This window comes from Felis catus, chromosome B4, assembly GCF_018350175.1.
Source record: "Felis catus isolate Fca126 chromosome B4, F.catus_Fca126_mat1.0, whole genome shotgun sequence".
In the NCBI taxonomy this organism is placed as follows: domain Eukaryota; kingdom Metazoa; phylum Chordata; class Mammalia; order Carnivora; family Felidae; genus Felis; species Felis catus.
In genome coordinates, this window is record NC_058374.1 from 59,824,480 (window position 1) to 59,840,021 (window position 15,542).

At 37.7% G+C, this 15,542-nt stretch overlaps 1 protein-coding gene across 8 annotated transcripts in view; it reads right to left on the minus strand.

Moving 5' to 3' along the window:
- ITPR2 (inositol 1,4,5-trisphosphate receptor type 2) overlaps positions 1–15,542 on the minus strand; it is a 489,277-nt gene that overhangs the window by 220,917 nt on the left and 252,818 nt on the right. For all 8 annotated transcript variants that reach the window (XM_045061584.1, XM_019834732.3, XM_019834731.3 and 5 more), the window contains 3 exons: positions 14,306–14,496; positions 8,458–8,600; positions 3,085–3,193 (listed from right to left, as the gene is read on the minus strand). In XM_045061584.1, coding sequence (XP_044917519.1) covers positions 3,085–3,193; positions 8,458–8,600; positions 14,306–14,496 — 443 coding nt within the window. The remainder of the gene's footprint in view (positions 1–3,084; positions 3,194–8,457; positions 8,601–14,305; positions 14,497–15,542) is intronic.

The following is a 15,542-nucleotide window of genomic DNA, read 5'->3' on the forward strand; positions in this document are numbered from 1 at the left end:
GGGCTATAAATTCAAAGCATTTTTTGTTACATTCATTTACATTTATACTGTCCTACCCAGAAATTTTAATCAGCCACAAGTAAACATTCCATCTACATACTACATGTCATTTCTCACTGTCAGTAAAAGAATCATTGTGATATAGTGAATGGTGGCCCTCCACAAATGTGTCTATGTCCTAACCTCCAGAACCAGTGAATATGCTACGTGGCAAGAGGATTTTGCAGATGTGATTAAGAATCTTAAGATAGGGGGAGTATACTGGATTATCTAGGTGGGTCCGATATAAGCCTAAGTATAAGAGGGAGGCAGAAGGGTCAGAGTAAGAGAAGGAGATATGACAATGGAGTGAGTGTGTCTGAGAGAGAGCACGTGGTGGTGGTTGGGGGCCGGGGAGGTTGGAAGATGCAACGTTGCTGGCTTTGAAGATGGAGGACTGAGTCACAAGCCAAGGAATGCAGGAGGCTCTAGAAACTAGAAAAGGCAAAGAAAGAAATTCTCCCTTACAGTCTCCAGATAGAATGTATCCCTGCCAATACCTTGATTTCAGGCTTTTGACCTCCCAAACTATAAGGTAATAAACTTGTGTGATTTTAAACCACTAAATTTTTGGTAAATGGAAAACTAATACAATCATGAAAACAGCCTATGATCCTGCTACTGATAATCAGGCTTTTTTTTTTTTCTGAGAGCACACAATGAGTGTAAAATAATAGTTTTGATCATTTTCTGAATCTATCGCGAGAGTCATTTCACCCAGAGTGGTGAATCATTTAACTCCCCTCCACTGACACGAATAATTGAACTAATTTAAGTCCTGGTCTGGAAGTTGCTGTGTGACCTCAGGCAAATCACATAACCTCTCTCCCGGTCTCAATGACATTATTTATAAATACTTGGGCTACATACTCAGAAATAGCCTGAAGTGTCATAAAAGAGAGGCACAATGTATTTTGGTAATTCTATTGAGAAAGTCATCGTCACTGACTGGAACAACTTAAGTACCACCCATCAGAGCTCCTCCACAAAAATATCACTAGGAGTTATTGAGGTTTGTCTGGATCTTAGCAATACATGATTCCAAATGTTCAGTGCAGGATAAGCCTGAGGGACATGTCAGGCACACATTAACACAGATTTCTGGAGGTAAATGGATGAGGAAGGGGGGGGGGGGGGAGAAAGCACTAGGGACATAAGAGAGAGTCTGGAATATGAAAGCAGTGCAGAGCCCCTGAAAGTTTCTGAAAGGCTTTTATGATCTCTGCAGACTCTTCCAGGAGTCGTCTAGCATGTGAGCTGTGGCATGTGCAGTGGCTCTTGGCAAGCTGTGTCACTCATCTCCTTATCTCCAGTGACCAGGCACAATAACCAGTATTTAATATGGCTCACAGTGTATGTGTTAAATGACTGAGTGAATAAGCCCAACTAGCCTTTCTCATCTTAACTCTTCCCTAAAGGCTATGTCCTGGTGGTGCCATTCACATAATATCATGTCAATGGCGCCTCTTGGACTTTTGCAAACAGCATCTCTGCCTCCCTTCCGGCTCTGTCTCAGAGAGGCAGACTACTGGAGTCTTGTAGGCAAGGGATAGTGAAAGCCTGAACCAGTGAGAGCAGTGGGAATGGAAAGGAGGAACAGGCGCCAGCATGATTTATTCTAGGGTGGTTTGGGAGATACACTCAAATACTCTTGACTAGTCAAAGTAAAATCTTCTTTGATTTCTTTCTTATTTTCCTTGAGAATAGTTCAATAATAATCTGTTACATAAAAGTGCAACTCTTATCATGTATCTCCTGTTAACCACAAGTTACTATTACCGTAAACCTCACTCCTCTGTCAAAAATTTATATTGACCCCATTTTTCTATTTAGGACCTAGTACTTCAGTCAAAATCAAACCATCTACAGCAATATTTTAAGGAACTGGAAAAAGACAACAAGGAAGTCTGAAATTTACCATTTTTTACAAGTGTGCCAAAAACTCAGACCTATGAGCATTTTTCTTGAGGTCTAGGTCATAGAAGCATTTGCCAAAATAGCACTAACAACCTTTATTTCCATAATTTGCTTCCCAAAGATAGATGAAATGATGAAGAGAATTAATGCAAAGCAAGAATCATTTTGGGTATACAGCAAGCCTCTGATTCAAATGCAGTATTTTGAAGTTATACCCCTTCAATGAATACCCAAGATGCCATTACATTTATTTTCTATGGATTAAGTTAAAAACGACAACAACAACAACAAAAAACTACCGTATGATCTTTATGGAATTAGCATATACATAAATTAATAAATAAATTCTTCCAATTTTAAATATATCAGATGATGAGTATTTATGGAATCATACCAAAAGTTATTAAGGAACATGTACACATTTTGTTTGATACCTAAGAGTTATAGGTATAGGTAGCTAGCTTAAAAAAAAAAAAAAAAAACCTCCCCTGGATTTATATTTTATACTTAAGTGTATCACCTTGGGTATTAAACATGCTGCTAGCTATCTCCTAATGAGCACCTGAGCTGTCATTTTTAATAACAAAATGACAATTATTATCTCTAAGTTCTACTCCCTGAGAATCATTTGTGCAATACTTAATACAGGTAAGAATAGAAACATACTATTTCGCTTATAAAAAATAGTATTATTTTATAATACCTGGCATAACATTATAGAAAATGGAACAGACAATTATTTACAATAAAAGATCAACATGTGCCCAAGTGCATGGGCCATTTCAATACTCCGCAGAACTTTATACGAAATTTTAATCATGAATCTCAGTTGTTCATTGTAAAAAAGGTCATTGGTCTACATGAGAAAAATACACATATTCAAGATAAAATATAATAAAACAAATAACCCAAATACTTAGCCATTCTAATCTTAGTTGTTTTTTTTCTCAATTCAAAGCAGACACGAAAGATGAATGCCATAAAAACTGAGATTATCTAATTCATCTAAGTACACATGCCATCAGTACGTAATACAAGCAATCATATCATAGCCTGTGTAATTCATTGGTTACAGTATTCTAGAAATTTTACTTGATTTTCAAATACTAAACATTAAAACCATATTACCTCTTCCACAAAGCTGTCTTTCTTCTCTAGCATTTCTCGTAAAGTCTGGAGAATTTTAATGCACAACTTTTCTTCCTTCTCCATCAGTTTCTTTGTATGATTAATCAACCTGAAAGCAAAACATGAAACCTTAAATACAACAGTGATTTCTCTTTGAGCTATATACTAACATATACTAGAGGGAAAAAAACATCACACTATTATTTGAAAATATAAAGTAAACAAGATACCTATTTTAAAAACTTTTAAAATTACACTTAAGCTCATAAACTTTGTATTACAAACCATCCTTTGTTTTATAGGTGGTATATCTCAGTGCTTTTAAATTTATTCAAGTAGCGTACTTTTAGTGGGACACAATACTCTAAAAGACAATGAGACACTGATGATGTTTAATCCCATCGTATGAACTAAAGCAATTTGAGTAGCAGAGAAATATGAGTATTTGTAGCATATTACATTTCATTATGTTGTACTATATTATTTTCTCTGTACTGTGTTACCTTAATGATACAGGTGCTGTAGCAGTATACAACACTGCAACCTTAGCATAATGGGCTGCTTTCCAGTTTGCATTAATAATAATAATGTGCTATTTTTCACTGCTAGGACTTGGTAGAAATCGGCGGTTTTGTAATTAGAAGCAGAAAACAACAACAAAGTAACATCAAGACAGTCTATCCATTTATTTATTTTTTATTTTTTTATTTTAGAGAGGGACAGGAGAGGAGCAGAGGGAGAGAGAGAGAGAGAGAGGGAGAGAGAGGGAGAGAGAACCTTAAGTAGGCTCCATGTTTAACATGGATCCTGATGCAGGGCTCAATCCCATGACCCTGGGATCATGACCTGAGCTAAAATCAAGAGTCAGATGCTCAACTGATTGAGCCACCCAGGTGCCCCTCCATTGACTATTTTACTATAATTTGGGCAAAAACTCTAATTTTGTAGTGGTAACCTTTGCACTGGTGTCCTCTCAGGAGAAGAGTTTGAGGATCACAGCTATATACCATCCTCAAGAACTCAAAACCAAGCAAAATGTTTATAATCACTATTTATAGTTTAACATATATAACTCTTAAAAAGCTGGTTCCTACAATGACCCTGTGAGATATGTCTTCCTAGAAAAACAAAATGATGTCAAACATAATGTAATGGTCCCATTTCAGTGACATAACAGGAGTACCATGGGGAAACCCTGAGGAAAAGTGAGCTTTCACTAGATAATACCTAGTAAGTGGTTATCAGGCGTCAAGGTGAAGTACGAGGACTTCCCATGGATTCTCTCAGTTCACCCTCACAACAATGCTACACGTTCTATTATCGGGCTCAAGAGAAAACAGAGGTCCAGAGAGATAAAGCAACTTGCCTGCAGTTACACAATCATTAAGTAGTGGGATCTGGAAATAGACCCACGTCCATCTGACTACAGAGCCAAGATTCTGAAGCACCATTCTGTGGTGACACCATGCATTTACTAATCTCTTGAGTCTCAGAGTTACTGTGAAGAGAGTCCCCACACAGCCACCTCTATATGATATGATAAGTGTTACAACACAGGTAATGACAAATACCATAAACTAGACAAAGAAATGATTACATTCTGTTGGGGGAGTTTCCTAGGGCTGATCAGAGGTTTCAGTGAAGAGTAACTTCTAACAATGAAGATTTCACCTGGCAGAGAAGGGTGGGGAGGGGAGGCATCCTTCCAAAGGGCACAATATGAACAAAGGGCAGAGGCAGAAAGCTGACCATCATGTCCAGGAAATGGTAAGTACTCCAACTTCCAGGTGACACATGAAGACATGAAGGAAGACAGGGTAAGACATGCAATCTGAAAAGAAGCAACTGGGAATGTTATGCTAAACAGTGGACTTTACTCTATAGAAAATAGGGAACCACCATTATCAAGGACCTGAATGGCCCTGCCCACATGTGAAAGACAACATGGAAGAGTGAGAACAAGGCCAGGGGTGAACAGGGCATGTGATGGGGTTATGATGCAAGAAGTAATAGAGAAAAAAAATAGCCAGGACTTGGTAAGTAATGACAAATGGGAAATAGAAGAAGAGGAGGAGGAAGGGCAGATCATAGACACCTGAAATTTATAGACTGGGTGAACAGATGGACAGCAATACTTTTCAATGATACCTAGGTCATGCTGAAGGAATAGCATGCAGGAAAGGAAAAGTGATTTCCTCTTAGACATGTGAACTCAGACAAGGTGTTCTAGATCCACGTGGTCAGGCTCAGCAGGCAGAATAACTCTAGAGTTCTCTTGCAAGGAAAATATCTGCCTTCCTGAAACTTCTGTTATTTGGTCTTTTCTTTCACGTAGTAGTCTTTGAATCCATTAAAATAGTTTTGGTGGGCATTGTCAATTTCTTTTTATTTTTTTCTCTCAGACTATTTTAATTTTCTTTAACTCCTCTTAGATAAATACTTAATTTACTAACGATTTGCAAATAGCAAGCATAAGGGTGAATACCATCTTCTAGGGGTTTATACAAGGTATTTGCCCATTACATAATGTTTGGTTGAGTAAAATCCATGGCCTTCTAATATTTTTTTCTATGATCTATGCAAAAATAAATTTCATGAAACAACTCACCATATAAATACAGGTGTATTAAACTAACACAAAAGTTACTTTTACTATATGAGATGAACTCTGATTTTTATATCTTCCCCTAATTCATTTTTTAAATTAGTGGCTGCCTCTCTTTCTAAATTAATTTTTAAACTCATAAGTGAAACACATCCCACAGTGTGATAAACACTGAGATTATCCTTCATAAGGGAGGAGTAAGTGGTGATTTGAATATTGTAACCAGATGCCTTAAAGGTTAACACCCACATTGACCTGTTCTCTCTTTATTCTCTTCTCTCTCCATATGACAAAATAGACATGTGCATTTGGGTTCTTTCCTGGGATCTATCCCTCACATTCTCCAGCAGACCCATCTGAGTCAACATGTTCCAAGAATGAAATTCATTTGAGCAAGTCAGAAGCCCCACTAAGGCCTTGGACCTAAGCTGTATTTTCTAGCTAAGCTTTACCAGAGAGGTCTGCACAGTAATACAAGGGCTCTTGCATAGCTATTAATAAAGTTGGATTCTAATTTCATTAGATATCCTTGCAAATAAAACCCTTGGTTCTTCACAGAGTTAGGAAAAGGGTAGGATAATCACTAGAGCAGAAAACAGATATCCCCAAGTCGCTGGCCATACTAAAATCATAATAACACAAAAATCTCTTCTCTAACCACTAAAGTATGTGACATTTTTTTCCCATCTCGGTGTATTATCTGTAATATGTTCCCACTATTATTTTGCTCTGTTTCTCTCCTTTTAGATACCTGGTGTTGCAACGCATTTGCTTTCAGCACATTTGCAGCACAGGTCAATATTTTTTTGGCATTTTGAGTTAACTTTATATCATCTTTTCATAGATGTATATCTTTAAGATCTAGACTGGTGCCATCCAACATAACATTTTCTGCAATAATTGAAATGTTGCGTATCTGTGCTATAAATTTGTTGGCTACTAGCTACATATGGCTATTAAGCACTTAAAATGTGGCAAATGTGACTGAGGAACTGAATATTTTATTTTCATTTTTATTAACTTAAATTTTAACTTGAATAGCTATGTGTAGTTCGTAACTATTGTATTGACAGCCTCATTCTTGACACTGAGCCAGCCAACTTTTTTCCTCAAGAGCCAAAGAGTAAACGATTAGGCTGTGTGGGCCGTATATACAACCTCTGTGGCCACCAGCTGACACTGGTATGATAGCCACACAGACAATATGTAAATGAAAGTGTGTAGCTATGTTTCAAAAACTTTATTTGTAAAAATGATCAAAAGGACCAGTGTACCCTGAAGCCAGTGGTTGCCAGTCCTGTTCTAGATTATCAACCCTCTGGGATATATCTGTAGTATCATATTAATTTCCTGGAGTTAAAATTCTCATTTATTACCCACTTTTTATTTTTTATATTTTTATTACCCACTTTCTAATTAATATTCTATGCATTGATATACATTCACAGGAGGTAAAGGATATTTCCCAAAGGCCCTATTTTTTATATTGAATTACTACCCAATATCTCTACTGAATTTTTTTTCTAATGGCTTCCACAGTCATCAGTTTTGCAGATACTCTGGACCTCTTCATTTAAAAATTCTTGTTAGGAGACTGGCAAGTGTCCAGACAAACACATTCTTTCCAGTCCCTATAAGACAGGGAGGGTCTAGAGCCAAGAATCCATGATTCAGGCCATAATACAGAAATACCACCCATTCAACATGATTCCTGTAGTCAGTTCTTCTCATCCCATATCTTGTTTTCTCTCTGCAAATCCCAGCTTTAATTGGAAAAAGCAAGAACACACTTCTTGTGTCCCCCAGTCCTTCCATTTCTGCCTCAGTGCATCACAGTCAACAGAGGGGGTTTTGAGACCTCTTTGAGCAATGTCCTCAATGACACAGGAATTAGCTGTGATGGATAATGGTCAAGGGATTGGCAGCCTCCTCTGACTGTCCATCAAAATACTCTTCCCAAGCAGACCAAGTACACCTGACAGGCCGTCGTGAGTGAATTATTCAATGAGCGCCCTCAGCATTATGATATGTCTCTTTTTTTTCTGGAGCTGGTTACATTTTCTGTCAGAACTTGCAGCTCTTCCTTGAGAATTGCTCATTTACCACAAAAATGGAAATATTCTAGGATAAACACATCAGCTATACTAGATCTGACAATTCCACAAAAAATGCTGAGAGAAACAAGTAAGTGAGAGGGCTGCAGATGAGGAAGATCAAGGCAGCATGGCCGAGTGCTGGGCCGAGACGTCACAGCTCTTCATCTGAAGGAAGCATGCCTCAGCCTTCTCACCACTAAAATGAGGCTGAGTCGTCAATCTCTCAGAGTGTTCGTGCAGATAGATGATACAAGAGGTAAGCACACGGAGGACAACGATGCACACAGTAAGACCTCAATAAATGCTAGTTCCCCTTCCTTCCTCTCTGTTAAAGAAAATAAGTGACCTGAAACAGGAATCTTTTGGAAGGTTACCCCATATGGTTATAGCGAGGAATTAGAACCAAAAAAACAATTGCATGTGAAATTTTGTGCCCAATAATGACACATTTCATTTTCAGGAAATTTCAGCAAAATATAACTTGACCTTCATCAAAGAGAAATTTCAATTGAATCAAGTTAATTATTTTGGAAGTATATTTTAACATATATTTCAGACCTTTCACGTACTCTGTGGACTATCATTATGTACCAGCAGAGTAAAAAGCAGAAATGTGTTAGAGGCCGTCTTAGTTTGGTAACACAAGCAGAATCTCAGATTGTACACACTTACTTGGACATGAAAGCACCACATCTTATTCTTGCATCACTCCCCTCAGGGAACAGTAGTTCTGGACTATACAACACATCAACCAACACCGAGAACTCAGCCTGCATCATTGGGCTGAACTGTTGTTCCAAGGAGGCCACGACATCCTGAGAAATAAAGCACAAGAGAACCCATGTGAAGATCTAAATCAGACTTCATACTTTTAAGATATGACAGGCCTAAGAATACTAACCAGAAATGAGACTTGGAATTTCAGAGATGCACCCTACCTTCCCATGGCATCAAAAGTCTGTGCTTTAAGTACAGTCTGCTTTTCTATATGAGTACTGCTTGGGCCACCTTTTTCATTTACAAGATAAGAGAAGGGTGGGTAGGTAGATGATTTCTAAGGATATATATACAAAGTGAAAAGTCAGTAAAGCCACTGTGATGAGCCCTATAGTATCTAGGATTTTAACAGAGACCCGGTAGGTATTCAGCAAATTAGGCTAAAGTGGGATATTTTTTGAGGAACAGCTAAAAAATAAAAAGATTCTCTATGTGTTTCTGATCATCTGGAACTAACCATATCTTCCAACAGGGAAATTCCTTGATATGATATTTGAAGCAGTATTAGCACTTCACGGGGATTTGATGACATTTAATACTATTTCAAATTACTTTTTTTTTTCAATTTTTCTAGAGAGAGAGCACACAGGCAGGGAGAAGGGCAAAGGGAGAAGGAGGGAGAGAATCTCAAGCAGTCTCCATGCCCAGTGCAGAGCCTGACGTGGGGCGTGATCCAACGACCATGAGATCATGACCCGAGCCCAAATCAAAAGACACTCAACTGACTGAGCCACCCAAGTGCCCCTCAAATTACATTTTTTGATAGACATTACTGGTCACCTAACCAAGAGCTTTTCTTCATCCTTCTTGCTAACAGAATTCCCATGTTGTTTCTCAATTAGGGAGCAACGTCCTCAGGGAGATGAGGCCCCTCAGCCTAGGGTCATGGTTGATTAGTATAAGCCAATAATGGTCATTCCAGTTCCCCTCCCAGTGATTAGTCTAAGCATGATTATGTGACACAGTCCTGGCTAACAGGACATCGGGTGAGGCTTGCTAAGCAGAGACGGTGGTGTGTGTTAGGGGAGGAAGGGGCATACTCTTTGGAAACTACCTAAGGCTCTCAAGACAGCTTGAGAATGTGAACCCAAAATGTGAGGCAGCCCTCATAAGACCCTTGGAAACCAGCCTTAAGCTGAAAGCCAACAGACCAACGGTGTCAGTGCCTGGATCTATCGAGCTACTAAATTAACCAATGCAGGAAGAGTCCCAACTCCAGATTCCTTGCTATGTGGAATGATGTATTTTTTTTTTATTGTTTAAGCCACTTTTAGTTAAAATCGTGTTAATTATAGCTGAATGCATTCGCACCGACATGTTTCTAAAATGGTCTGTGGGCAATGACAATTTACTGAACATTCTTTAATGACTAACACATCCCTTTTTTGTTTTTAAAATAACTGTGTTAAAAGACAAAAAAAAAAATCTTCTCACATAAAGCAATATTATTTTTCCTTTTATTTATTTATTTTTATTTAATTCCAAGTTAGTGAACATATAGTGTAATGATGGTTTCAGGAGTAATTTCACCCATACCTGTGACATATTTTGTTAAGCAGAAAACTGGTGTCAATTGCTTTTTGTTACTTTCAGCTATAGCAGCACAGATAGGGGTACCACCTCTCTTCATTTCTTATGTCTAGGTTTCGGGAGTTAATTCTTGCTGGATTCTTTGTTTCCTTTTTAGCAAAAATGACCATTTCTACTTCAACTATTCTAATAAGCTTTCTGAGAAAATTCTGACGACAGGTAAAAGAAACTACCAGGAAGGAAATAACATAAATCGGAAACTAGATATTATATAAGGTGGGAAGAAAATCTGCTTATCAACTATAACCATATTTAATAAAATGTCACTAAAAGGTGCCTATTTTTCAGATTACGCCTCTTCATTTTATTTACTAAACAAATTGTGCTCAGGTTCCTATGATGTGAATTATGTCTTCATCGTTTATTTTGATCATGGGCCAATATGTAATCTCTCTAACTTGTTATTCCCCCATATTAAAAGTCGAGATAATTATAGTCCCAATCACATGGGTTTGCCGGGAGAATTAAAGGTAAGTATGTAGAACCTCCTCTAACACATACTGGCCTCTTTTTATTCCTTGATACATGTTTGTAATCATTACTGTGGAGTACCAGTTAGCTGCAATCATCACCCTATTAATAAACCCAGTGTTTATTTTGCTGTCCTCATCTTACCCAACCACTGCTAAGCATTTTACACACTTGCTTCTACTCTGTCAAACACTTTCTGCTCTTGGCTTCTGTGACATCATACTCTCTATTTTCCACCGCCAACTCCCAGTAGCTCCTGGTCGTTTCTTATGAGGGATCTCATCCAAGTCCATGGTTTTAATATCCTATATATGCTTGAACATCCCACATTTATATTTCCTGCATGGACATCTTGCCAAGATGTCCACTCTGGACTCCTATTCAACTGCCTGTTTGACAAACCCACGTGGATATGTAAACAGGTATCTCGCACTTAAAATCCCCCCAAAAGAATCCCTGATTGTAATTCTCCCATTCCTATCTTAGCAAATGATTCAATCACATCATATCCTCTATTCTTTCCAACACCCCACAACTCATCCACCCATCTACCAAGTCCTGCTGGCCTTACAACCAAACATATCCAAAATTCATCTACCTCTCTTCACTACTGTCACTATCCACACTGCCACATCCTTTGCCACACTGCCATCATCCTTTGCCTGAATTAATGCAAGAGACTCACTGCTTCCATGTCTGGACCCTATAATCTATTTATCTCTCAAAATCCAGTAAGTAAATCATGTCATGCTTATCCTCTACTGAAAAATCTCCAATGATTTGCCATCTCACTTAGAATAAAATCCAAATGCCTTACCAAGCAAGTCTCTACATGACTGAGTTCCTAATTTCATAATCCTCTCTTCCTTTGCTCACTATACTTCCACCCCAATGGGCTTCTCTTGGTTCCTCAAAACTGCCAAATTCATTCCGGTCTAAATACGTTTGAATTTACTATTTTCTACCAATAAAAATCTCTGTCTTCAAATCTTCGAATAGATTATTCCTCTTCATTAATTCGAATCTCAATTCAAATGTCACCTCAACAGAGTAGAGTTCCCTTTTAAAAGATCTTTCTCCCAGTATTTCTTCACCATGTTGTTACCATGCTTTATTTTATTCATAGCATTTTTTTAATGTTTATTTATTTATTTTGAGAGAGAGAGAGAGAGCACATGTGTGCGTACACATGAGTGGTGGAGGGGCAGAGAGAGAGGGAGAGGAAGAATTCCAAGCAGGCTCCTTGTTGTCACTGCAGAGCCCAACGTGGGGCTCTATCTCATGAACCTTGAGATCATGCCCTGAGCCAAGATCAAGAGTCAGATGCTGAGCTGACAGAGGCACCCAGGTGCCCCTCATAGTTTTAATTACCTAACATTAAAGCATCCATGTAATGGGTGAGGACAGACCTTCCATGAGAGCACAGAGCCCACAGCTCTATCTCCAGCACACAGTAGCTGGTAGGTATTGTTTTCACCAAAGACATATTTATTTAATGAATGCCAGTGAGTGTTCCAAAAGAAGTCCAAGGCACTCCTTCTCTATGCTGGCTAACACTTCTGTCCATCTCTCTCTGAAACGTTCTACTCATTTGGCTCTCACGAACCTGACTCCTCTCCTTTTTGACCCTGCCATTTGTCTCTCTTACTTGGCCATTCTGCCACCCTGGCCTCTTACAAGATGTTCTTTGTTTTTCCTATCACTATATTCTCTCTTTTAGCAACACCATCTGCTGTCCTTGCTCCAACTAATATCTCCAAATATAGACTTAATTTCCCATACATTTCACAATCTGTTAATGTGATTCAGCATATTATCAATGAACATAGCCAACCTCCTTTTACTGTATTCTTTCCTTCCCTGCTACAATAAAAAGTCTTAATAATATCACCCGGTTTCCAAACAGCAGTGCCTCTTATATGCCTCTCACTGTCTCTCTCTTATCTCCATCTAGGAGCCACCAGGTCTGCTGACCCTGCTTTCATTATTGGATGCAAGGCCTTTTTCTTCATTTCATTCATACCGCCACCTGGCTGAGATATTTAGTGATTCTTAACTAATCTGTCCTCTTCTAGTCTCTTCCTGATAATTCTTTCCTGAAAACTAGTAACTGTTTAATCACTTACAATTTCATTTCCACCAAATTTTTAATGACTCATAGCCTTCAAGCTTTTCATACTGAGTCTAACTTGTCTTTTTAATCACATATAACACTCAGCTATTAAAACTCTGGACCTCTACCAATTATTCTACATGTGACCTCTTGCAATATTTATTCCAGTTCATGTCTTGACTATTCTCCAAGCCAAACAATTTCCTTAAACCATACCCTAATTGACTCCATGAAATCGTCTACAATTATGTGGGTGGGAAGATTTCTGTTATGGGTTGAATTGTGTCTCCCTAACAAAACTCATATGTTGAAGTACTTCAGAATGTGACTATTATTGTATATAGGGCCTTTAAAGAGGTAATTAAGGTAAAATGAATTCATATGGGTAGGCTTTAATCCAATATGACTGATGTCCTTACAACAAGAAGCGATTAGGATACAGACATGTACGCACACAGAAGAATGACCACAGGAAGACACAGTGACCAGGTGGCCACCCGGTCAAGGAGAGGGGATTCAGAAGGAAAGAAACCTTGAACTTGGGCCAACACCTTGAACTTGGGCTTCTAGCTCCAGAACTATGATAAAATAAATTTCTGTTGCTTAAACCACCCAGTCTGTGGTATTTTGTGACGGCAGCCTGAGTAAATGAATGTAATGTCTCTCTTTACTTGATGTCCCCAGAATGTCCAGGCCAAACACAGGATTGGGATACTATGTAAAAAATTTGGGACTAAAGGTGGTTACATCATTTTCACCAATAGGACTAGAAGAGAATACTAAGAGATAAACTGAAACAAGGTTATGAATATTTAATTTATTACATGAGAATTTATGGTAACTTATTTCACCAAATCTTATTATTATGGTATTGTTTTGATATTACAACTCATTACTACACTATCAAACACATTAAGTAATACATACTCACTAAAAATAACTAAACAGAGGGTGGGTGATGGGTATTGAGGAGGGCACCTTTTGGGATGAGCACTGGGTGTTGTATGGAAACCAATTTGACAATAAATTTCATATATTAAAAAAAATAATAATAACTAAACAACTTTTACATAGGAGCTTTGTTTTTAAAAAGAATAGTATTGGGCGCCTGAGTGGCTCAGTTGGTTAAGTGTCCGACTTCAGCTCAGGTCATGATCTCACGGTTTGTGAGTTCAAACCCCCGTGTTGGGCTCTGTGCTGACAGCTCAAAGCCTGGAGCCTGCTTTGGATTCTGTGTCTCCCCACCCATGCTCATGCTCTGTCTCTCTCTCTCTCTCAAAAACAAATAAAGATACCCCCAAAGCCAAAAGCACACTGTATACACTGTGCGTTAGCCAACTTGACAACAAATTCTATTAATAAATAAATAAATAAATAAATAAATAAATAAATAAATAAATAAACAAACATTAATAAAAATTGAAAAGAGTAGTATTGGTAGAGAATTGTAAAGTAAAGCCTGGTCCCCAATTAGAATTTGACATTTCTAACCATATTTTATTTGTGTTACTACATATATTAAAAATTATAATTTAGAAAATAGTAAGCCATTGCATGCTATTATTGTACCTGTAACTTTTCAATGATGTTTCTATAATCCCAAGCAGGCCCTCCAAGAGCTTCCTTAAAACGTGGTCCAGAGCGAGCAGATAGTCTCCAACCCATAGCTGCTCTCTGCACCATATTAGAATGGCTCTTCAGGAAAAGAGTATTCACTTGGCTGTCCAAATCCACTGGAATGGCAATCCCGCGATTCTTTGCTGAAAAAGAAAGATTTAAAATATTTTTCTCTTAATCTGACTAAAGCTTCATACACATTACTAAAATGGTCTTATAAGCATAGAATAAAAAAGAAAAAAATATAAGTTCTGTGATGTAATGAACAGTATGGTGACTATAGTTAACAATACTGTATCATATATTTGAAATTTGTTAAAGAGAATGAATATTAAAAGTTCTTATACAAGAAAAACATTCTAACTACCTAAGGTGATGAATGTTAACTAAATTTATTGTGGTAATCATTTTGCAATATATGCATATATTAAGTCATTATGTTGTATACCCTAAACCAATATAAGATGTCAATTATATTTAAGTAAAACTAGGAAAAAAAGAAAAAAATCAAATCTTTGAACTCTGCCATTAAATTCTTTTCTATAAGTACAAAAGCATTTAACCTGAAAGTATTTCAAGTCTCATGACCGATTATTAAACTGGGCTCATTAAACATTCAAGAACTTATTTGATTTCTTGATGATTAATGTTTGAAATGAACTTCATAGAGCATCAATATAGAAAAACAGTGTATAACAACCATGAAAATTTGTACTTTCCCAACTGCCAAGGAAAATACGAAAGGAGACACAAAACACATGATAAAATCCTGCCAGTCCGCTCATTAGTACAACTGATGTGCATGTGTGTATGCACACACATGAGCACTCATGCAGAATTCCAGCTAGTGAAACATCTGAAGAAAAAGAATAAAAACTTGAAGAGTATTTAAAAATTTGCATTTGAAGAGGGCACGTGGTACATGTCCTTCTTCCCAAAATTCACTGAAATGTGTATTTCATCAGACTTACGTCACAGTACTAAAAAATGAGAATACTTGCCATAAGGAAAACAGAAATGTTGAGGCATTTTTACAAAAAGAATGAAGATATGACTGGTCCCTCAGAAAAGGAGAGAATATACACCGCTCTACAAGAGCTAAGAGTTAGAACAGGTCTTCCTCAGACTATAGTGAATGAACACCAAGAGTGGTAATGGGGTACAGGGGAGTCATCAGGGCAACTCATTA